General features: G+C 34.8%; 2 protein-coding genes across 2 annotated transcripts; one reads left to right on the plus strand and one right to left on the minus strand.

The window, feature by feature from the left end:
* Nucleotides 1–195: 195 nt before the first annotated feature.
* LOC128548162 (uncharacterized) lies at nucleotides 196–8,772 on the minus strand. Its single transcript, XM_053522586.1, has 4 exons — nucleotides 8,700–8,772; nucleotides 2,670–2,918; nucleotides 1,838–1,937; nucleotides 196–875 (listed from the first exon to the last, which is right to left on the minus strand). Exons 1-4 carry the CDS (start codon nucleotides 8,770–8,772, stop codon nucleotides 635–637), a joined length of 663 nt encoding a protein of 220 aa, XP_053378561.1. The 3' UTR covers nucleotides 196–634.
* On the plus strand, nucleotides 8,008–18,662 carry LOC123527236 (protein LZIC-like). The gene is made up of 6 exons (XM_045306577.2): nucleotides 8,008–8,146; nucleotides 9,888–10,056; nucleotides 10,598–10,733; nucleotides 11,931–12,029; nucleotides 12,662–12,839; nucleotides 13,912–18,662. The coding sequence occupies exons 2-6, from the start codon at nucleotides 9,956–9,958 to the stop codon at nucleotides 13,968–13,970; spliced, it is 573 nt and encodes a 190-aa protein (XP_045162512.2). The 5' UTR covers nucleotides 8,008–8,146; nucleotides 9,888–9,955; the 3' UTR covers nucleotides 13,971–18,662.
* Nucleotides 18,663–23,925: the final 5,263 nt, after the last annotated feature.

The following is a 23,925-nucleotide window of genomic DNA, read 5'->3' on the forward strand; positions in this document are numbered from 1 at the left end:
CTGTTCAGTGTTTACAAATGCCTTATAATAACTTCAAAATACTAATACAGCTAATACTGAGATACTTCTCTTTGATATTATCTTATTATCAGTTCCAATATTCATAATTATATCAAACGTGATTTTTGTTTTTTATTACTTGCTATGTAGACCTAGATAGAAGTTTATTTAAGTCAATAGGCAGGGTAACAGTGGTGTAAATTTTCTCATAAGAGAAAACACTTCAAGTTTAATAATCCTGAGATTTATATTCATCATTGAAACCCTGCTTTTTTTAAAAAAAAACTTTCAATTATACACCGTAGTTCAGTGCTTAAAACTGTAGATTGTTTTTCTTTTTCTTTTTTTTTTGGCGTGAGTTCAAACCCCACCAGGATCACTCATTTGTTGCTGTTGTTTTGTTACATTTGTTTTCTTTTTCACCTCTAAACATTGTTTTAATTGTTGCACAAGTGATTTATTTTTACAATAGATAAGGAAAGTGAACATGTTAAACACTGAAGTTTAGCTAAGTCATGTACTTTTACTCTAGTGAAAAGTGCATTTTTTTCGTAGATGAAGAGAAGACCCGGGTCAGCGAAAAAACTCTGGTAAATTTCGAGGAATTTATTAGTTTACATAAAACAAATATTGACTAAGGTAAGACTGGAAAGTTTGTTTCCTGGCTTCCGACATTTGATGTATGGTTGGTGTGTGACTGTGCAGCAACATGTGTTCGAAGCACTAGTTCCAGATAGTTGAAATACTCCGTCAGGTTAAAATCTCTGTCTTTTCCGTGGCACACTATCCGGGGACAACAGCGTGGGAAATGTTCTTGGGGCTTATATTTCACGTAGCAACCGATTTCGTTTGTAAATTGTGGACCTCCGTCACATCTGATATAAAAAGAAATGTAATTCAAATTTTCAATTACATATGCATGTATAAGAAATATTTATTTATATGTTAGTTATAATATTTCAAAACATGCTCGATAGTATTTTTAAGAATCTGGCAAATGGAAATATATTCCACCTTTGTTCCATGTGGTAAGTTGTTAGGTACCAACAGAATAATAACTCTGGAGAATGCAGTAACGCCGATCAGGTTAATTTACAGCCGTATGTAATTTTAAAAAAAATGTTGAAAATCGGTCTTTAACCGAACGAAACATTTCTTATGAACGACACCAACATCGTGAAATCGTAGTGTCACGACTTTACCATCGTGCATTCATTATATCGCCATCACACATTTACTCATTCGACATTGTGTTTTCGTATTGTGGTGTCATCACCATTGTGTCGTCGCACACGGTCACAAGATGCAACAGCGATAGCACGATGACCCATACGGGAAACCGTATAAAATGTTATTTAAAACATCTTTATTTCACACCGAATATTCGGCCCCAGTATTAATAAATCACTGTTTCAATACACGAAATTTTAGTGTATTATAACAAGTAGGTATATGTATGGGTTATAAGTTGACTACAACAGTTTTAAGCTATTAATTTCGAGCGAGCGTTAGCGAAGCCTCTTACAGTTAGGCCCAGACGGAGTCTATTAAAGCGTAACATTTGACAATTAAATTTAATACATACAGTTGATGTGACAACTGTATGTAAAATAGAATGGCCAGATTTGAACGAAATGGAGCAATTCCATTGGCAGTGCAACTTGGACGAACTGTAAGATATAAATATTACTCTACGTGCCTTTTCTTCGTGCAAGTTTACGGATCGATAACGTTCTTTTAGTACAGAAATATTCCATTATAACAAACTGATAAGAAACATTTAATAAAAACTTAAAAGCCATGGATAATATTGATTATTATGATCAATTTAACGTACTCCACACACTTTATTCCTGAAGTTTGACATATGCACATAGAACAGCCATCGTGGAAACGGTCTCCAGTTTTGAGCTGGACTCCCCGAAACAAACATTTATCTGGAAAAAAATTAGACATTTTCTTTCTTGTTACTTGCCGTTTTATCACAATTAGTTTGCTGCATGATATGTGTGGGTTAAAGAATGTATCGTAACAGCCGATGCTTTTATATAATTCAGTGAATTTCTTCTCCACAAAGAGAAATCGGACATATAGTCAGACGTGCTCCAGGGACGGCGTCTATTAATAGACCACTTTTGAAGTTCTCTTTTGTCTTGCTAAAGAACAAATTATGTTGTATTAAGCCTTACCCTGCTAAATTTCTATAATAAACTTGTCAATCTTTCAATTTGGACAGTACCATTAACTGTTAAAAGGTGTGCTTACCAAAAGGATACTGACTGAATGGCGAACAGTGCATATCTTGATCAGACTGCACGGATGTGCGGGCTGATCATGATCTACACTGGGACAAAGGTAGAATCAATCCTGTCCAGTATGATAATGGTTAAGAGGTCATTTGTGTTAAGAGACCACATTTTGCCTTTCTCTTAGGTGGTCTCTTAATACCAGTTGCACTGTACATATCTATTGACAAAAAGCAGAGATGAAAGAACAGTAGCTTAAATAAAGAATATATAGATGATTCTCAAAATTTTAATTACGAATTGTGTAAAGCTCTTTAATTTAAATTGAGAAGCTCGAGGAATTTGCTCATGGTAGGATAATCTGTGCATAAACAAGAAGGGTGTAAAATGTTGCAGGAAATTACTTTAAAAGTTCTCACATACCACACATTTCTATTTCACAATATTCCCAACTCTCATCTTCCTTTCCGGTTGGAGAGTTGTAGCACCACGGAGCACCACGCTTCCCCAGAGGGTTCCTGCAATAGTTTGCGTCTAGACCGTCGAACCGGAAGCGATCTGACGTAAAGGTATGTAGATGACGGTTCCACGGGATACAACTTTGACCAGACTTCGTCACGGCAACAGTTCCTCTGTATGATATACCTTTATCGAAGATTGTATAGCAAGTCCCTTCATAAATAAATGGAAAAACTTTTCAAATTAGAAAGTCGGGCCGTATCATAATGGGGGAATATTTATGGACGCTGTGGATTCGAACCCTCGCATGGAGGTGAATAATTCTTTCTTGCGAAGAAACCATCCAACTGCCTTGCGGAAGGTTGGTGGTCTGTACTCAGGTGTCCATCCGTGTCTGAAAACCGGAAAGTCGCCATATCACCTATAATTTTATTGAAATACAACTAAGATACAAAATATCAAAACTTCATCGAGCTTATGTTGCAATATTACTTGTCGACGTTACACACAATTTATCAAATCTTATACCTGGTGCTTTACAAATATTACACACGAAAACAATATATTAATAAATAAATATTGATCCACACAACAGACCGAGTTGCATGTGCAATCTCAATTGTATGCGTATTTTATGCGTACTTTATACTAGTATATACTTTATACTAGTATAGCATTCTGATATGCTTTCAAATGAAAACCAACGCCAGAAAATTAACTGGGTACATAATAATTGATCCCCAGTACAGTTTCCGAAGAAATGAACGCTTCCTTCACTGCGTTGCATATGTATGGACAATGTTTGGAATGAGACTTATGTAGAAGTTACATGAGACTTTTTAAACACAGAATTCTCACCTGCGATATATGAACTAAACGACCGTCCTTGACCTCCTTATATGATTTGCCAATATCCGATACATTTATGTAATAAGAAATAGATATCAATTAAAACATGTCAAACCTATTACAATGTATCTTTATAAAAGGCCTAGCAAGTAAGAACAATGAACAATATGTTCTGTAGTCAACAAGAACGTTTGTTTTGTTGTCAAAGTTACATACCCGTATAGAAGCACTGTCCGCGTACGTGACTAACAAACAAAATTAACACAGACGTTAATCCATCAATCTTCATTTTACTTTTTATGTTTCGTCATTGGGCTTGTGTTCATACCAGTACCATACAGTTTGATATTTGGTTTTCTTATCGAAGCACATTATCATTTACCATATTGTTCAATTCAGAAGGAGTCAGCTTATCTTCCTGAAAGCTAGCAAGTCATTAGCTTTGCGTGTTCTTTTTAGCATTGACTTAGTAAAGTGGATTTGCAGCTTTTAACAAAAGACGTTGTTACTGACATAAAAATAAAAGAATAAATTATAAAGTACTTTTCCACGTGATTTGCTGTACAAACAAAAATATTACGCAGTCAGAACACCTGTCGTATTATCATAAATTAAAGACTAGTGAGGACATCTGTCATAGACGTGTTCCGAATTGATAAACAGCCAATACAAGTATTATATAGCCATTACTGGTTTGATAACATGACCACCACGGGTCCGTCGCTGCAAGCAAATGCACACTTTTCCCCTCCATGTCCTCGAAACTTGAAGATATAATGTCAAAAAACACCAAAGCGCATTGAGCATTAATTCGATTTATTCTGGCATTCAAATCGAATAAATAATGGTAATTAATATATAAACACACAAACTTAAATTTAAACGGATAAGACATTCATTAAACTAGTAGTTAAGTCTTATTTTTTGCCAGGAGATTATCTTATGTTCCCAGTCTGCAAAAATAAAACAAAGGCAATGATTCAAATGGAATAGCGACGTTCCACGAACACAGCTTCCCAAAACGAAAGCATATAGCAGTTTATGTATAGCTGTGTAAATGGACACTGACTGAAAACCATATAGACAACGTAAAAGAATTAGGCAACCAACCCATGCCCTATTTAAAGGAGACTAAAAGAACATATATGTGAAGTAAATATTGAGATAACGCAAAATGATCAACATGTGAATTATGTAGCAATAGTTCCGGTGTGCGCCAAGTCTGTCCTTGGGAACCTTTTCATCCTACTTTATATAAATGATCTCCCAGACTCAATCATCAAGGTACCTCGATGTCCCATTAAATGCTTCAACAATGTCAAACTTTGTATCAGTGGACAAACTGAGCATGAAATCCCGTTTATAACAGTAATGAGTGGGGCGCAGTTACTCCCCATAGGTATACCAATCACTTGTCTGTATGTTTTATTGCCAAATTAATTTAGTAAATATATAATCTAACAGAAACCGAAGTGCTTTACATATGGTCACAACTCCATAGGGTGTATTTGTTGAATATACTGTTTACAAAAAATGCTCTAGTTTCATTGTCAGGTTTCTTTCAGTTAAAACTAATTGCATTTTGATAACATCTCCAAAATTCTTGGTGGACCAAAACAGATTTACACCCGAGTTAGTTCCCATATACTTTAGAGCAATACTTTTGTATGTGGTCTTATAGTTTTGTGTAGTTAAGGGATCCAGCTTCAATTGATTGTCATCAAGATTGACATTAGAATATATACATTGGTATGTATGATCTTGTGGCGATAACTATGGTGGCTGATTTGTGACATGACAATTTTGAAAAAAAAGTACATTTACTATCTTCATTTTTTTAAATGACCTTTGACCTTTAATATCAGGTTTGACCTTGACCCATTTTTTATCATTTCTTCATCACAGACATTGTCTGTTATATATACATAAAAACAAAAAATCGTGATCAGTTACTTATAACGAGTAACAATAAAAAGTCAATGCAAAAAAGGAGAAGATATTTTTGCGACTCTTCCCACAAACTTGACTTTTGACCTTTGATATTAAGTTTGCCTTTGACTGTTTTAGGATAAGATATGCACTGCTGACATTGCCTGGCATGTATACATTAAAATGAATTGATAATAGTGACTTATAACGACAACATATTTTAACAAAAAAAAATAAGGAAACATGCTACCTTTTGAATTTATACGCAAAAATGACCTTTGACCTGTAATATCAGGGTTGACCTTGACCAAGTTTTGATGATCTCTTCATCAATGACAGTGTCTGACATATATAATATATATAAAAATTAACAACGATCTGTTTACATAAAAATGAATAACGAGCAGCTGCAAATAATAACAAAAATATCTTTGAACAATAAAATTATATTGTGAAAAAGAAGCTATTTATCCGATTTTCCGCACAAATTTAACCTTTGATATTAGTTTTGCCCTTGAAAGTTTGGGAATTACACCTGCACTGCTTACTTTGCCTTAAAATGAATTTACATAAGTGACTTTAATAGTAAGACATTTTAACAAAGAAGAAAATGTAAACATGTTATTTTTCTAATTTTAGCACGATATTGAACTTTGACCTCCAATTATCAGGGCTGACCTTGACTTTTTGTGATAATATATTGCACTGATAACTTTGTCTGATGTATACACATTACATAAATAAAGATCAGTGACTTATTATGACAAACTATTTATTAAGAATAAGTATAGATTTCAAATATGCCAATTTTGTGTGTGGGGGGGGGGGGGGGGGGGGGGGGGGGGGGTCACATAAATTTGACATTTGACCTTAAATATCAGGTTTGATCTTTACTCCTTTTCGATGAACTCCTTATTGATGACATTGTTTGACAAACACACATTTACTGAAATCAGATAGTTACTATAATCAAACAGTGAAAAAACTGGTAGATGTAAACTTTACCCTTGTATTTTTAATAGCGAGTATAACCACTCCTATCACAAACAGATGTTTAATATCAAAATATGGATACGTACAGCTTTGACATTTAAGGATGGAGGATATGAAAATATTCTTTCCAAAAAAAAGTACAAGCTTCTTTTGGCCTCAGTTGTTGCAATAAAGGCCTTTGGGCTCTCGATCCATTTGCAAAGTGTGTCATTAATAGGGACCAGTTGACTGACAGTAGGGTCACCTGGAATAAAATTGGACTGAGCTGTTGTTAGTTGTTGGTTTAAATACCACAAGTTCAAACATCTTTAGACTTATATTTTGAAAGAGAAATTGGCTGATAGTTTCTTTGAAGTAATGCGCCACCTTGCTTGTAAATAGTTGTCGCATGTGTCCCTTTCCATATATATAGACGGTATCATTGGGCATTGTACAAGTTTGTAAAGATGTGTTAAATAATTCACAAAGAGGGAAAGAGACCTTAGGAGAAATTTCACGTAGGAGTCTGTTACTGATCAATAACATCTAGTCCTGCTGCTTTATCAACTTTTAATGATTTGAGGACATCTTCGATTTCGACTGGGTGTAGTATTAGATAAGTTAGAAAGGACAAGGAGCTGGGAGGACCAAGGTTTGGTGCCTCTCTATTGTCGTCATCAATATGTGTCTGTTGTTGTCATGCATAGGTTGCAAATAAATAAATAAATAAACTAATGGCAGATACATATTGTCTATTGTTTCGTTGTCCATCTTAAATACCATCTAGTAACGGAACAATAGACAGTATGCATCTGCAATATAGTTTATTTATTTATCTATTTATTTGCAACCTAGCTATGACATTGTACAAAGTAATTAAGAAGATTAACCATATCAAGATTAGAGTATGTTGTTTGAAATATTAATTGTTCCGTTACTAGATGGTATTTAAGATGGACAACGAAACAATAGACAATATGTATCTGCAATATAGTTTATTTATTTATCTATTTATTTGCAACCTAGCTATGACATTGTACAAAGTAATTAAGAAGATTAACCATATCAAGATTAGAGTATGTTGTTTGAAATATATTTATATGTTTTGCCAGCTCTTGCCTTATTGAATGTTTTCACCGATTAATGCTTTTAATTAACTGTACAATGTTTTATATTTATTTCGCTCTTACCGTCAGTACATGTTGTTCTTTTTTGCATGTTAAAAGATAGTCTTGTTTTGTCGGCAAATAGCTTCTGTTAGCTATAGTATAAACCGTTTGTTCATCAATAAATTAGCAATTTAAGTTTTTTTTTTAATCTTTCCCAGGTTCAGTTTTGTCCTGATATGATTGATAATGCCCTGGGATATGAACTCCACGAAAAAAAAAGTTAATTATGGCAATTTAGTGTTATTATGCCTACAATTTGACATATGGCGCGCTTTTGTAATGCCTCTTAAAACGTATAAAATATTAAAAACTTACCATTTCATGTGATAGAAAAACACAAAATGTTTATTTTTCGACAATAGTGTTTATTTTCCTCCTATAAAACACTTTGAAACTGTTCCATGATTTCATTTAACTTTGAATTTAGATGAATTGACAATGGTATAAGCTACCTCGTACAAACTTCAACTTTCACTTTTCACATACAAGTGACGAAATTGATTGAATTTTGATATTTGAAAGGTATATGTTAGCATTTTATGGTTGACACTTTTACCGGCATTTAGAAAAATAATGTCAGGAATAAAAATATGCTGTATAAGATGGATACTAAGTTACTAACAGACACATGTAGAGAGTTACTGTGACACACATAGTTCACACATTGTCATTGTGTGCACTTGTGCTGGTCATTGTGTGCACTTGTGCTGTTGTGTGCAATGATAGTAGGCCCATAAACGTAGCTGTACTGTCCACATTTAACAAGCTTTATACTGTTAGGTGAACCTTTTAGGGACTTAGTTAGAGTGTAGGCCCTCATATCAGTAGGCAACATTAATGGAAGTAGCTGTTTGTACGGTCCTGTACAAATAGCCTCTCAGGCTGTGGATGTATGATTGAAAAAGTAAAGAAATCGGTTGAAAATGTATCAGTTGAATGACTTCAGTACAATGTAATACAAAACTGCTGTACAAATAGCCACCTGCGGGCTATTTCACTACTTGTACGGGAGAGCCGTACGAATAGCCTCTCTTCCTTTATTTATTGGCAGAGTATCCGCCTCTGCTAACCTTACACTGAATTTCAAAAATTGGTCTTTCTTTACTAGACCTGCTTCCTTGGAAACCAAAGAAATTTCCTCTCCCCATCCCCCCACCCCTGGTTCAATAACATTAAACTTGCACAGGGTGCCTTTTAATATTTGGACGTTCAACATGTCCCTGTGTCAAGTTTAATCGAATGACATCCATTTGCATAGCAAAAATTTCAACCTTATTTTATTGAAGTGTAATGTAGGAAAACCCTCAAACACTTGGTTTATTGGTTTACCGTAATTAAAACTGCACCACGAATCACTTCCCCGAAGCATTACACAGGCTATTCTAGCATAATTTAATTAAATATCATGAACAATACAACTTTGAAAAAATATATAGAATCAATTATACATGCTTAGACAAAAACAAATACGTTAACTTTAACCTACCGGTACGGCACTAGTAAAAAATCTGCAGCCATTATTTAATGCACTTGTACCGCCGAATGCATGTGGACTAGCCTTTTAAACTGCTTTGATATGAACTTATAACTTGATGAAATAATTTTAATTTAATTACAACCAATAAATGCTGGTTACACCTATTGATTATAATCATATGCACACTATATAGACAATACCTTAGTAACAGGCTGCATTTTTTATAAAATCCGACCATGAGAATATTTTTCGTCTAAAATCATTCTTTATAATAAAGAAAATTTGACAGTTTCGTGTTTTGTTGCAAAAGTGAATGGATGTAAATTTCACTTTCAAACTGTGGACAGATCTTCGGTACTTTCAGTAAGACAGTATGTTCAATGGATTTGTAAAATAGGTTTCTTTGTCTGTTGTTGGTATTTAGCTGTCACTTTTTAGTCACTTCCACCGTGAACTTGTAAAACCTTCCGCAAGGTATTTTGCGGAAAGCTCTACCGGGAAATTTATAACTTCGATAAAGCGTTGGACTAATATGAAATGTCAAAATCGTAAAATATTGAAGTCCGATGTTTATTTATAGAACTACCCCACCCCCATCTCCCCACCCCTAATCTAAATCCTGAACCCGCCCTGATTTTATTACTTTTCATATGAATTGTTATGTTTGATATTTTCAGTAAGCCTGTTCAAAGTTATTCAACTCTGTTAAGCTAACTGACCACAATCATATTAAAAAATAATTATTCAAGTAAATATGCCTCAAATAAATGACATTTTGACTTGTAGGCTTTCAAGAAGAGGGCCCCTATCTAGTGTTGACAGCCAGCAAGAAGTACTTGGTATCAGAATACAGCATGGCATCAAGAGGCAGGCAGGAGACATCAAAGTTGAAATCAAACTTGGAGGAACAGTTAGAGCGACTGATGCAACAACTTACAGATTTAGAGGAATTAAAGTACATTTTGTGTTTTGTATTCTTAATGTATGAGGAATATGCAAAATGTGTAGATGTAAAGAACCTAGAACTTTTTTTCTTTATTAAAACAAATTCTGCATGTAATCATTAAACAAGAAATAATGTTTGTCTTTAATTCTGCTGTGAATGAGATAAACAATAGTTCAATATTTCTCTGTTGAATTGTCAGGGTCTAAGGTTATAAAATTCAAAATAGAAACCAGTCTTAAAATTCTGGCATTTGATTGGTTGATTCTTAGCTCAGTTCTGAAGTTGACTAAACAGAAGAGTGTAGTCCAAGACGTGTCTCAAGTTTAAGTTTAAAGCCTTTAAACTTGAAGTTGAATTTTATTAAAAGGTATTCTTGTATCTCAGTTTAAAGACAGCCACCTCATATTATTAGTATGTAGATGTTAGCAGCACAGTTGTACAGAAATTACTTAATACGTCTAATTTGAGTCTGTTATGAAAGGCAATACATGTTTCGGTCAGATTCCCTTCTGGTAAAGTCTATGTTTCTTTATGAGTAACGATTTTCCAGGGATGATCTTGATGCTGAAGAGTATGAAGATACAAAGAGTGATACAATAGAACAGTTGAAAGAATTTAAAGAGTCCCTGGATAAGATGATGGGTGGAGATTTGAGTCTGGTTGATGAGTTGAACAGTATGCAGTTGGTAGGTTTGCTAGCATAAATTGTACAAATTTACTTAAAGGGGCCTGCCAGCAGAATTATGTCATTTTAGCTCATTTGAGCAAAAAGTGCTCAAGGTAAGCTATTGTGATTACCCTGTGTCCGTCGTTGTCTGTAGTCAACATTTGACTGTTAACACTATAGAGGTCACAACTTTGGCCAAATCTTTAATGAAACTTGGTCAGGATGTTACCCTCAATAAAATCTCAGATGAGTTTGCTACTGGGTCATCTGGGGTCAAAGCTTATGTTACTAAGTCAGTTAATTGGAAAACTTTAGCACTTTAGAGGCCACATTTTCTACCCCATCTTCATAAAACTTTGTGAGAATGTTTGTCTTTATGAAATTTAGGTTACCTGAGGTCTTAAACTTTGTTACTAGGTCAAATCATAGAAAAACCTTGTTAACACTGTAGTGGCCACATTGTCCATTTGATCTTTATAAAAAATGTCACAATGTTTTTCTCCATGAAAAAGGTCAGGTTGTAAACTGGGTCACCTGAGATCTTTAACTAGGTCACTAGATCAAATCCTCTGGTCTTCCTCCAACTGTTGCATTTTTATGTAGACCTCTAATGGTTTTCTCATGAATCACTTGATGAATCTTCACCAAACTTTGTCTGTAGCATCCTTTTATGAGCCTTTCAAGATGGTTTTGCTGTACTGCACTTCGAGGCAATTGGAGCTACAAAAGTAAAACCTTTAAACAACTTAATCTCATGCACTGCCTGGGTGTTGGCTTAACTCCTGATCAAAAGCATCATGACAAGTATTTGCAAATAGTTCTGCTTGACTTTGTTTTTCTTGCCAGGGTCTTGCCTGTTATATTTAGTGATAAAATTTGGAATGTTTATTGTGCTAAATAAAATTGTTGCATCTAATGAAAAGGTGTGTCATGACAGATACAATATAAAGTCAACAGGTCAGTGTCAGATGAGCATGTTTAGTGCCTTCTGACCCTCTTGTTTGGAAATAGCAGCTATATCAGACTGTGTATGATAGATCTTTGTAAAAATTAGCTAGAGTCAATGATTACACACAGTGTTGCTGATGTTAAGCAAGAGGAGCTTGTGCTATTTATTTTTATCTAAATTGCAAAATCACAGATGGTAAAGTTTGAATCACTGTTGTTCTGTTTTATTTATTCAGATCTTTATACAAAATGTAATTGTCTTTTTAAGGCTATCCAGGCGGCTATATCAGAAGCTTTCAAAACACCAGAAGTTATCAGAATGTTTGCCAAGAAACAACCGGGTCAGTTACGGGAACGATTGGCAGAAGTAAGTCAGAATGATATTAGTTTAGATTGTATCAGTTACAGTATCCTGAAATGTCATGTTGTTTTTAACCCTTACCCTGCTAAATTTCTATAATGAACTTGTCCATCTTTCAATTTGGACAGTACCATTAACTGTTAAAAAGGGTGCTTACCAAAAAATAAAATGACCTTCTTGTTTTTTAATAGCTCACCTGAGCCAAAGGCTCATGGTGAGCATTTGTTACCGCTCGATGTCCGGTGTGCGTCGTTTGCCCGTCAACAATTTCTAAAAAAATCTTCTTCTTGAAAACCGCTGAGCAGAATTACACTAACTTTCACAGGAATGATCCTTGGGTGGCCCCCTTTCAAAATTGTTCATTGAAGAATTGAATTCCAAGCAGAACTCTGGTTGCCATGGCAACCAAAAGGAAAAACTTTAAAAATCCTCTTGTCCAAAACCACAGTTCATAGGGCTTTTATATTTGGTATGTCTTTGAGGTCCACTTTTCTTGGATACTACATGTATAATAGCGATAGCTTTTAAACTGTATATACATAAGTTTATCATCAGTAGGTAAGATGTGTTCAGATGAGTGTTAGCAGCTGCTCTTGTTATTAAAGTAACATTTTTACATATACTCTATATTTTTGTAGATCCACAGGGATGAGAAGATTGGTAAAATTCCCAAAAGTCAAGCAGTAGGTCAGTCTGTAGAAATTTTAACAGCTCTGAAGAAATTGGGAGAAACTTTATCCCAAGAAGAGGAGGCATACTTACAAAGTAACTCCAGTGCCAGTTTAAAGGAGTTTGAAAAAGTTTCAGAAACATTAGGTAAGTTAACCTTTACCCTGCTAAATTTCTTAGATGGACTGGTCCATCAGTCAATTTAGACAGTACAGTGCAACCTCTGTAGAGCAACACCCTTTGGGAGATACAAATATTGACTGTTATGTAGAGGTGGTAAATTTGATAGTATATTTCAATTTAGGGAAATTTTGATGATGTTGTTATAGAGAGGTTTTTGCTTAAGAGAGGGCCGCTCTGGAGAGGTTGTACTGTACCACTTGTTTATCAAAGGGGTGTTCACTTAAAATTTATTGACTGAATAGTGACCAGTGCAGCAGGCTTATCTCGGTCTGCACTGGTCACAAAGGCAAAACCACTTACTGCCAGCAGGCTAAAGGTTAAACTGCTGTCCAGTCTTGTGTTCCTGTAAAAGAGATTATACCTGATTGATAACCTGTTTGTCACGAAGAGGATTACATGAGGTCCGTCTCTGGAGAGTTCTGTGACCATTTGATGATAAATATTTAACATAGCAAATAAGTGAATTTCATTGGTTTGATAGCCAAATAGCTGCTATCTACAGTTTATTAACCAATAAAATCAGTTAAAATTTATACTTTTGGGTATGTTTAATATATTTAATTTCGTTGGTTCAGAACTGATTAGTTACTAAATACATAAAGCATCACATCTCAAGGTTGCCATGGAAAGTGCTATATACATGTACATTCTTATATCATTCAGTATTCAGCTTACTAACTAGCTTGCCCTGTAACTAGCCAAATTTACTCATTTAAAGTGTTTACCAGGGGCCGCTATGCCAGAGTGGCAAAGGTAACAAGACTTGATTTCACTGTTTGGGTTCAAGCCCAGCTTCAATTGTCACATGACAAAGCTATCCAGCTTGTTTATGCAAGGTTATTGGCTCTACCAAGGTACCTGTCTGTGCCTTAGATAATGCCCAGAGAGGCATTTGAGGTCTACTGCAGCCATTAAAAGCCTGAAATCTGCCGTTTGAGTGAACTCTTGGTGCAACCTATTTATATATTAATGTGTAAAAGTGTTTCACACCAAATAAGCATCTTGCATATAAAAATAATTGATGATGTATTTTCAGCCTCTGGAGATAAAGTGCTGGCTGTAGCAGGAAGTCAAGTACAGCAGGCCAACAAATGATCACAGCACCATTATACTTCCATACTACTTCATATACAATTGAAATTCATATACAGTTGAAATTCATATACAGTTGAACTTAGTTCACTTGAATCCAGATAATTTGAACACCATCCTTGGTTCGAACTCATTGTCAGGTCACAGCAAAATCCCTATATAGTGCATTTCGTTCGCTAGCTCGAGGTACCGATAACTTGCACAAATTTTGCCGGTCCAGTGGAGTTCAAGGGAACAAAGTTTAACTGTACAGTTTGAATTCATATACAGTTTGAATACAAAGTGCCAATTACTTATCAGAGATAGCATGTTTTAGTATCCTCATGTACTTACGGTTTGACATGTAACACAAATCTGACATAGAAAATATATTAGACTTGAAAACTGATATCAAGCATTTATAAAGTCCACAATGGTTGCATCATATATATGTGAAAACTAAGCAGAATCTTAATTTTTTTTAAATGCAAAAACATTGAAAGGTTTTTAGGCTTCTGAAACCTGTACCTATGATATATAGATGTATTGCTTATCTTACCACTATTATTGCTTGTTCACAAATTCTTACAGGAGTTCATGTCTTTGCCACTCCTGAAGCAAATTAGATGAAGCAAATTAGATAGAAACATTAATGTATTAAAAATGATATTACAAAAAAAGAATTGCAGTGACTTGTACCGAGTCTAATTATATAATGTCAAACTTAATTTGCTTGAACTCAACGTCCGGTCTCGGCAAAATCCCGGTACAATGTTTTTTGTTCGATGGCTTGAACTACCAACAACTGGAATAAATTATGCTGGTCCCGTCTAGGTCGAGCGAACGAAGTTAAACTGTAGTGACACTGGTCAGCAAGTTTCACTTTGTATGAAAGGCTGGTTTTATAAAATACAATTTTGTTTATCAAAATCAGTTAATTGCATTTTAAAGAAAAAGGTATTGTTGAAAAATCTGATTTAAAATGAAATAGTTTTTGCATAAGAGCATTGGGATAATAAAAATGATACGTCAGAATTCAGTGACACGTCAAAATTTTTATTATCAATGAATTATTCGACATTGAAGGTGGTCACTGGTTGTAGATTAAAATGTTATTCACACAGTGAAATTCTGTACATATACTTATATCAGTATGGCATTCATATATTTCAAGTGGGGCAATTTGTTATACTTGACAACAGGAAATATCAGCTGTTGTGATGTTTGTATGTGTTTTATTTTTACCTGTATATGGCATGTGCAATACACAAGTATTTGTAATTGTTAATTATAAGCAATAAACATTACAGAAAACTGAAGGCTATAAATATATATTTGTAAGAGTGACTTGTGTCCTCAGACCTTTTACCTCTTCTAAAACCAGCTGTTTGATTATTATTGCATTTTGGTGAAATTTGACCTTATGAAACCAGTATAATGTCTGTCTTGCACACTGAAGGCTATAGATTTATACTTGTAAACCTGACCTGTGTGCTATGACATTTTACCTCTTATGAAACCAGCTGTTAGGGTAGTATTGCATGTTGGTGAAATTTTATTGATGTAATGAACCCAGTATAATGTCTGTCCTGCACATGACTATGCAAACTAAATGGTACTGCAGACAGAAAACAGCCTTACATAGACCTTTCTCAGGTCTGTTCAAAAGAACCCAAAATAGATAAAAAAAACTTTAAAACAACATCTTGTGAATCACATGACGGATCTTTACCAAACTTGGTCTTCGGCAGGAAATACGCTAAATGTCTGTGAAGAGTTACATAATGGCATTATTATAAATAATTATGATTATCGCTTTATGACTATTTGTACTTTGTTATATATTATGTGAATTTTGTTTTTCAAGTATTAGTTATATTGAATATTATTTGTAAATAGGTGGATTTTAATTTAGGCTAGTCTGGTAGAACACATTGCTTAATAAAACATGAATGTTATGAAAGAGTTCAAAGTAAAATGTTTTAGAAGTTTTCAACCTTCAGAGAGGCAAAATCTTGTATGGCTTTACTTGTAAAAACAACCATTTTCTTGGAACAAAAAAGCTGACGTTTCATAAAGAGACTGTATGATAATTGAAGATGTTTTGTTTGTTTACAAGCAGCATACCTGCAGTGCTACAATTTTATTGAAATTGAGTGTACACTTTAAAGGGACTAACCGACACATTTTAGGCAAAAAACAATTTCTCTCAAAATCAATAAAAAGTGAGTACGCTGAAAGTGACTAGTGGTACAAACTTATTGACATAAGATTTTTAGCTCACCTGTCACAAAGTGACAAGGTGAGCTTTTGTGATCGCGCAGCGTCCGTCCGTCCGTCCGTGCGTAAACTTTGCTTGTGACCACTCTAGAGGTCACATTTTTCATGGGATCTTTATGAAAATTGGTCAGAATGTTCAGCTTGATGATATCTAGGTCAGGTTCGAAACTGGGTCACGTGCAGTCAAAAACTAGGTCAGTAGGTCTAAAAATAGAAAAACCTTGTGACCTCTCTAGAGGCCATATATTTCACAAGATCTTCATGAAAATTGGTCAGAATGTTCACCTTGATGATATCTAGGTCAAGTTCGAAACTGGGTTACGTGCCGTCAAAAACTAGGTCAGTAGGTCAAATAATAGAAAAACCTTGTGACCTCTCTAAAGGCCATATTTTTCATGGGATCTGTATGAAAGTTAGTCTGAATGTTCATCTTGATGATATCTAGGTCAAGTACGAAACTGGGTCACGTGCGGTCAAAAACTAGGTCAGTAGGTCTAAAAATAGAAAAACCTTGTGACCTCTCTAGAGGCCATACTTATGAATAGATCTTCATAAAAGTTGGTCAGAATGTTCACCTTGATTATATCTAGGTCAAGTTCGAAAGTGGGTCACGTGTTTTCAAAAAGTAGGTCAGTAGGTCAAATAATGAAAAAACATTGTGACCTCTCTAGAGGCCATATTTTTCATGGGATCTGTATGAAAATTGGTCTGAATGTTCATCTTGATGATATCTAGGTCAGGTTTGAAACTGGGTCAACTGTGGTCAAAAACTAGGTCAGTAGGTCTAAAAATAGAAAAATCTTGTGACCTCTCTAGAGACCATACTTTTCAATGGATCTTCATGAAAATTGGTCAGAATGTTCACCTTGATGACATCTTGGTCAAGTTCGAAGCTGGGTCACATGCCATCAAAAACTAGGTCAGTATATCAAATAATAAAAAAAAACTTGTGACCTCTCTAGAGGCCATATTTTTCATGGGATCTGTATGGAAGTTGGTCTGAATATTCATCTTGATGATATCTAGGTCAAGTTCGAAACTGGGTCAGCTGTGGTCAAAAACTAGGTCAGTAGGTCTAAATATAGAAAAACCTTTTGAACACTCTAGAGGCCATATTTTTCAATGGATCTTCATGAAAATTTGTCTGAATGTTCACCTTGATGATATCTAGATAAAATTTGAAACTGGATCACATGTTGCCAAAATTAGGTCAGTAGGTATAAAAATAGAAAAACCTTGTGACCTTTCTAGAGGCCATACTCTTCATGAGATCTTCATGAAAATTGGTGAGAATGTTCACCTTGATAATATCTAGGTCGAGATCAGAACTGGGTCATGTGCCTTCAAAAACTAGGTCATTAGGTCAGATAATAGAAAAACCTTGTGACCTCTCTAGAAGCCATATTTTTCAATGGATCTTCATGAAAATTGGGTCATGTGGAGACAGGTGAGCGATTCAGGACCATCATGGTCCTCTTGTTACAAGATATTCTTATAGATAACCAAAAATATTGTGCAGCAGGTAGTAAACCATTGCAATGCATTTGAAATAATACAGAAAATTTACTTTCTTCTTGCATTTTTACCAGTATCTAGTTTTTATTTTTACTCACTTTATTATTTTACAGTGACATACATATATGTTCTATGCGAAACCCTAAGGCCCAGAGTTTAAATATTTGGCATGTAGCAGTTTGTATTTTTCCTCTGCTTGTATCATTAATGCCCAAGGGGTCAAACTTGACCCCGTCCAGGTGTTCACATGTTTTACATAGACTTTAATATATTGGAAAAACATCAGAAAATATTTCTTGTCTGGAACCTTGAGCCATGAAGCTTAGATATTTGGCTTGAAACATTCTGTAGTGGTTGTCTGTGTGTTCAATTTGTGCCCCTGAGTTCAAGTTTGCACCACCGGTGGGGTCAGTTGCCTTGTCTAAAACCTCAAGGCCTAAAGCTTAGATATGGAATGCACTTGTACTTTTTTCTCTGGCTATTTTTACTAGAATTATGGCCCTTTCTTAATTTCACAAAACGGGTCATAGTGAAGAAATTTTGTGTGTTCAACTCCTCGTACTCTTTGAAGGAATGGGTTCAAAGTTGCATAGCTGAAGAACCTTTATATGAAAATGTGCAGTATGTGGGGGCATCCCTGTCCTATGGGCACAATTCTAGTTGGTAATCTAAATTTCTAATGTGTACATACAAGATGAAAGAAAGTTTAAATTATAAAAGCTGCAGCTGCAAGAATATGTCTTCCCGTGATACTATATTTATGTTTGTGTATGTTAAGTTGCGTATAGTCTTCATTATTTATGAAATATTGTATGTATTTTATGATAAAATTTAATGTGTAATTTATGATAAATTTGTATTTTTATGATAATTGAAATTCCAATGTTAGTGATTAGATAAATAATAAATTTTGTAAACTTATTTGCCAAGTTAGTTCTACATTTTTGCCCTAGATATACTGTGGGTCACCTGCGGTGACAGATAGCATCCACCGAATGATTGTCCGTTCTCGAGCTTGGACAGTTCTTACCATTATTCACCAAACTTAATATCTTGGTCAAATTTGATAACCAGCTGGATCCTCCAAATCACTGCGGACTTGCGACAAAACAAAACTAACAACGTGATTTAACGAAACATAAAACACATTTTATTTGGTGCTTGCCCGCATGCCATCAACAAAAGTTCCGTCTTGGCATGTTTGCATGCATGCTAAGACGAAATGAATTTGTTTCGTTGTTTAGCAATTGCTTGCGGGCCATTAAAGATTTCGTTTTGGCGTATGCGCCAAGACAAAATAAAATGTTTCGGTGTCTCGCATTGGTGCGAGTCTAGGACAAAATCCCCCCAGGACAAAATCCCCCCTGCTATTTTTAATATACCTGGACAAAATCCCCCCTGTGAAATTATCAAGGTGGACAAAATCCCCCCTGTGAAAATAACAAGTAGGACAAAATCCCCCTTATGCTATTTTTTAGGTGGACAAAATCCCCCTTGTATCTTGGTATTGTTCCAGGGAAGAGACTATCCTCAGAATTGGGATTGGTGGAAACTGCAGATCGGAACCAGGATTGACATCAAGTCCCAATGATTAAAAACAGAAACATTTTTATTTTTATTTCAGAATGAAAACATATATACACATACAATCAAAAATATTTACAGCACATGTTTAAAGCACCTTCTTATATTATTACAATATCAAATGGAAATGTAACAACTTAATTACATAAATAGCAAGCACCGTAATAAACAACATAATTAAAAACATTGAAAACATGGATCAGATAATTATCACCTTTAATGACTGTCAGTTTGGCAATCTACTTTTATTCATCATATATGGAATGTCTTTCATGTATCACTTAAGCAATTCTAATGCAATTCCCAATTGCAGTTAGGAACTGCTCAATGGTCTTTTCACCATTAATATACTGTGTGCCCAGTGTCTTAAGCTTCTTCTGATGAACTGCTGTGTTCTTTTTCCTTTGTTTGGTTGTTGGTTCACCACTCTTAACTCTTTCCAGTTCAGTCTCTACCAGACAATTGTCTTTCTGCAGGCAGTTTATCACAGTCCACATACTTGGATTACTGTGTCCAACTAGCACACGGAATGAATTGTTCCAAGACTCACATAAGTTGATGGTTCTGTGTCTGTCTTCCATTGTAGATTGATGTACATTCCATGTTTCTAATGGGAATCTAGGTTGGGTTCTTCTGAATCTTAGGATTCCGTTGGCACCACGGACAGCTCTGAATCCACCTGACACATAAGTACAATCAAAATAACCTAAAATGCCCTGCAAACAATCAGGAACTGATTCGCTTAGTACTGTCATACCAGCACTGACATCAGATACAGGCAGGAATGCCAGACCATCTATCATCCCACAAAAGTGCTTTATATCCTCTTGTGCAGAATAGATGGTCTGCAATCCTTCAGCCTGTATCTTACGCCATGTGCTTTGTGTTAAATGGTAAAAACAACCCTGAATGTTAATATGATCACCTAAGACTGACTTAACAGCATTATGTATGGCATGTTCATAATCACACACAACTGTCACAGGGTTTGGTCTTAAGTTCTTGACTAAGCATACATCTAAAAGTGCTGATGAAGTTTCTTCATAGACTGGTAGCAATGCATATAAACATGAAACTGAAGCATCACAGGGGGGATTTTGTCCTACCTGTTATTTTCACAGGGGGGATTTTGTCCTTGATAATTTCACAGGGGGGATTTTGTCCAGGTAGATTAAAAATAGCAGGGGGGATTTTGTCCAGGGGGGATTTTGTCCGTTTCCCCATTGGTGCACATGCCAGGATTTCACTACAAAATGTGCTACATACGTGCATGAAGTCGCGCACTCGCCAACACGACAAAATGAAACTATGTCGTATTTGCGCACGTGCAAAAATGCCAAAACAAATCGTCGCAAGTTGATTACGCAAATGCCGACGCGAAATAAAATGTTTCGTTTTGTCGTGTTCTGCGTTTCGATACGTCGTGTTAGTTTCGCGTTGGTGCGTGTGCCAAAATGACACATAAAATTTTCAAAATTTCGTTATGGCGCACGTCAAAGCAACATAACAGAATGCAGTATATCAACCACCATATTTTTTAGATTCTCACTGTCGCTTGAAGAACTGACAACTGTACTTTTATTCCGAATAATAATATTCACTATTACAATAGTCGACGTGCGCCTCACAGTCCACACTACTCGTGAAAGTATGGACAGATAGACGTACGAGCTGTTCCAAAACAGATGACGACACATTTACGTCATGTTAGGTATTTCCAGATCTCAGATTTGTAGGTATTTGGACATGTTCGTGGACATGGGACACTAGCATGCAGCAATATATGTGTTCACTAACAACGATCAGTTTTCGAATTTTGCGAGCGATACCCGCCTTTCAATATCTAGTAGTAAACAACGTAGTATTTTCATTTTGATACAAATAAAAGTCCGTGCATCCTACCATTCACGTTGGAAACGACTCCATCGTTGATTCAAACTTCCTCTCAAAAAGTGCAGAAAACTGGAAAAAGTATCAAGCATAGTAGGGAGATAATGGCCATATGATTGTAAAAATTGTCATGCATTAAAAGGTGGTTAAGAGTTAGGTCCATGTTTCGGAGAAAAAAGTTCGAACATCATCAAATCATATAAAGAAAGCATTGTTTTACGTGAAAATTTAACAGCATATAAAACATTTATATTATTCATTGTCAATTTACTCATATACTAGTATGTATTGAATTCCGGAAAGGGACTGCATGAAGGGGCCAGACTTATGGACAGTTCAGCGCCTTTAAAAGCTCACCATTTTTAAAAAGCTGTTACAGGTCTATCTTTTGATGCATTTGCAACAACGTACCAGTGTTAAAACTTAACATTACCAGGTAAAACATCGTTTTTGACAATTGTTTACATTTATTTATTTACAAATGGTATTCTTTTGAAGGGGGGCAACTCCTTTAGAATATCTTAAGTATCCAACTCTATTGGACAGAACAGTATAAAAAAAGAGTTGTTCAAAACTTTAACAACTAATCATTTATACATACAGTTGAATATCGTTACCTCGATATCGGTTAGCTCGATACTCCGGTTAGCACGATGTGTTTGAGTCGGTCCCGATTTTTCCCTATTTAACTTAATGTAATTATTTATCATTACCTCGATATGATTAGCTCGATATTTCGTTTAGCTCGATGAGATTTTTCAGTCCCGTCAACTTACCTGTACTGTTTTTTACACCTGGTTTCGTCGATATCACAGTTTGTCAAAAAATATCAATGTTATTTGTAAGGTGTGAAAATCAACCTACTCTTGTCCGGTGATGTATTAATTATATTCAAGTTAGTCTGTGTGTTTGTTTTGTTTGTTATTTAATCTTTAATCCAATTTAAATGTCAGGAAGTTTTGCATTTAATTCCCAATAATTAGTCTTATAAAACACCATGCAAGCAGGAAAGCTGTTTTCCAGTATAACAACTAATTTGGATGAAATATTTTCTGTTTGACGGAGTAAAAATCTACCATTTAGGATTGAGTAACAATATGCGTTATATTTAACTGGCAAATTTTCGTTATCGAAGCACAGTCAAAATGACTTCTCAACTAGGAACATTACCGCTGCATTCAGACTTGTTTAGGGAAGGAATCAAAATGCTAATGTTTAAATGTATATTTTCAAAAATTAAAAAAGTTATATTTTTGTCAATAAAATGAAAATCATATTTACGTTTAATATTATTTCTTTCCCCTTTCAAGCCCTCTGGAAAAAAGCATTAAATATAATGACAGTAAAGACGTCCAACACAAGTACAAGGTAGTCCCTAATAGTCGATATCATTACGTCGAACTTCGGATACGTCGATGCAATTTTTACAGTCCCTTGAATATCGAGGTAACGGTATTCGACTGTATTTGTGATCATCGAGTTTTTAATACATGTTAGATTTTTACTGGAAATATTTTTAATTATTTTTTTCTATCCTGGTTGCCAAACCAAGACAGCGTTATTTCAGCATAAGTATAGATCTAATAAACTTATTTTGCCTAAGGAATTATATGAATATGAGTATAACTACTGTATTAGATTGTTAAAGAATTGCATGCAAGTTTATATTTTGCCTAAAACTCACTAGAAATGCAAGTTTATAAAAGTATTATTACCTCCCTTTGCATATCTCAGTTGCGCACCAGAAAATAAGTGAATTCCAAAGCTACATCCAGCTCATTATTGCAGTTTTGTATTATCAAAAATATAAAAAATGCATTCAGGCACATAGCTTTTAGAAGTAATAAATTATTGTGTATTTTGAACAATGATATATCTTTATTGCTAGATTTTATTATACATAAAAGAAAGTTAACATTATTTAGATAACACAAGAGGAATTAAGCATTTTTAATATATAACACCCTTCTGTCTATATATCTTCTTTATCTATTAAAAATGCAACTGAACGCTTCTTTAATTTCTAATAAAATCCAGCAATTATCTTCTTTTTTTTTCGTTTTTATTTTGTTACTTTTGATAAAAAGCTCATAATCATTGAATAAACAAACTTGTAATTTCTCTTATTAAGTTTTGAATAATTATTTTATAGTGAGAAATGCTTTGCTATAAGAGTTATAATTTAATTGGCCAGGACATTACTCAACATGACTGAGCAATCAAAATTAGTATCTTATCAATTAAAATAATTTTGTGTACATGCTGAAAAAAGACTAAAAAACAACAATAAAATGCAAAACACAGGAAATAACCAATTTACCTGTAGGCAATAAAATTTATGATTCTCTAACAATAATTAGGCTACATGTCAAGTCTACAGGGGTTTTATGGACCCTTATCAGACTGGACCAGACAGGATCTTGTATATTGGGGATTAAAATGTCTGGTATTTGGGGGGGGGGGGGGGGGGGGGGGGGGGGGGGGGGGGGGGGGTCACTTATACTTATATAGGAGATTTTCTTTGCCTTTAAAACTTGCATTCTTTTTCAGGTAGTTGAAAATTCCAATATTTACTATAGTATATATAGTACAATATTGTTTATACATCATTGACAGATATCAGTTCATTATGTTATAATGCAGTAGAGAAAATTAGGTGCCTTCCAGTAGGGGACTTTGTATTGCATGGCAATACTTCATTCACTTGTTA

This window comes from Mercenaria mercenaria, chromosome 14 (assembly GCF_021730395.1).
Source record: "Mercenaria mercenaria strain notata chromosome 14, MADL_Memer_1, whole genome shotgun sequence".
Taxonomy (NCBI): domain Eukaryota; kingdom Metazoa; phylum Mollusca; class Bivalvia; order Venerida; family Veneridae; genus Mercenaria; species Mercenaria mercenaria.

Excerpts from the sequence above, each read along its gene's own strand:
- LOC128548162 (XM_053522586.1), bottom strand. The coding sequence starts at position 8,772 with ATGGGGAGAGGAAATTTCTTTGGTTTCCAAGGAAGCAGGTCTAGTAAA. Across the intron at positions 2,919-8,699 it reads ACCAATTTTTGAAATTCAGT|GGACTTGCTATACAATCTTC; the intron begins GTAAGGTTAGCA and ends TTATTTATGAAG. Across the intron at positions 876-1,837 it reads TCAGGAATAAAGTGTGTGGA|ATGTGACGGAGGTCCACAAT; the intron begins GTACGTTAAATT and ends TTTTTATATCAG.
- LOC123527236 (XM_045306577.2), top strand. The coding sequence starts at position 9,956 with ATGGCATCAAGAGGCAGGCAGGAGACATCAAAGTTGAAATCAAACTTG. Across the intron at positions 10,057-10,597 it reads ACAGATTTAGAGGAATTAAA|GGATGATCTTGATGCTGAAG; the intron begins GTACATTTTGTG and ends ACGATTTTCCAG. Across the intron at positions 12,840-13,911 it reads AAAAGTTTCAGAAACATTAG|CCTCTGGAGATAAAGTGCTG; the intron begins GTAAGTTAACCT and ends ATGTATTTTCAG.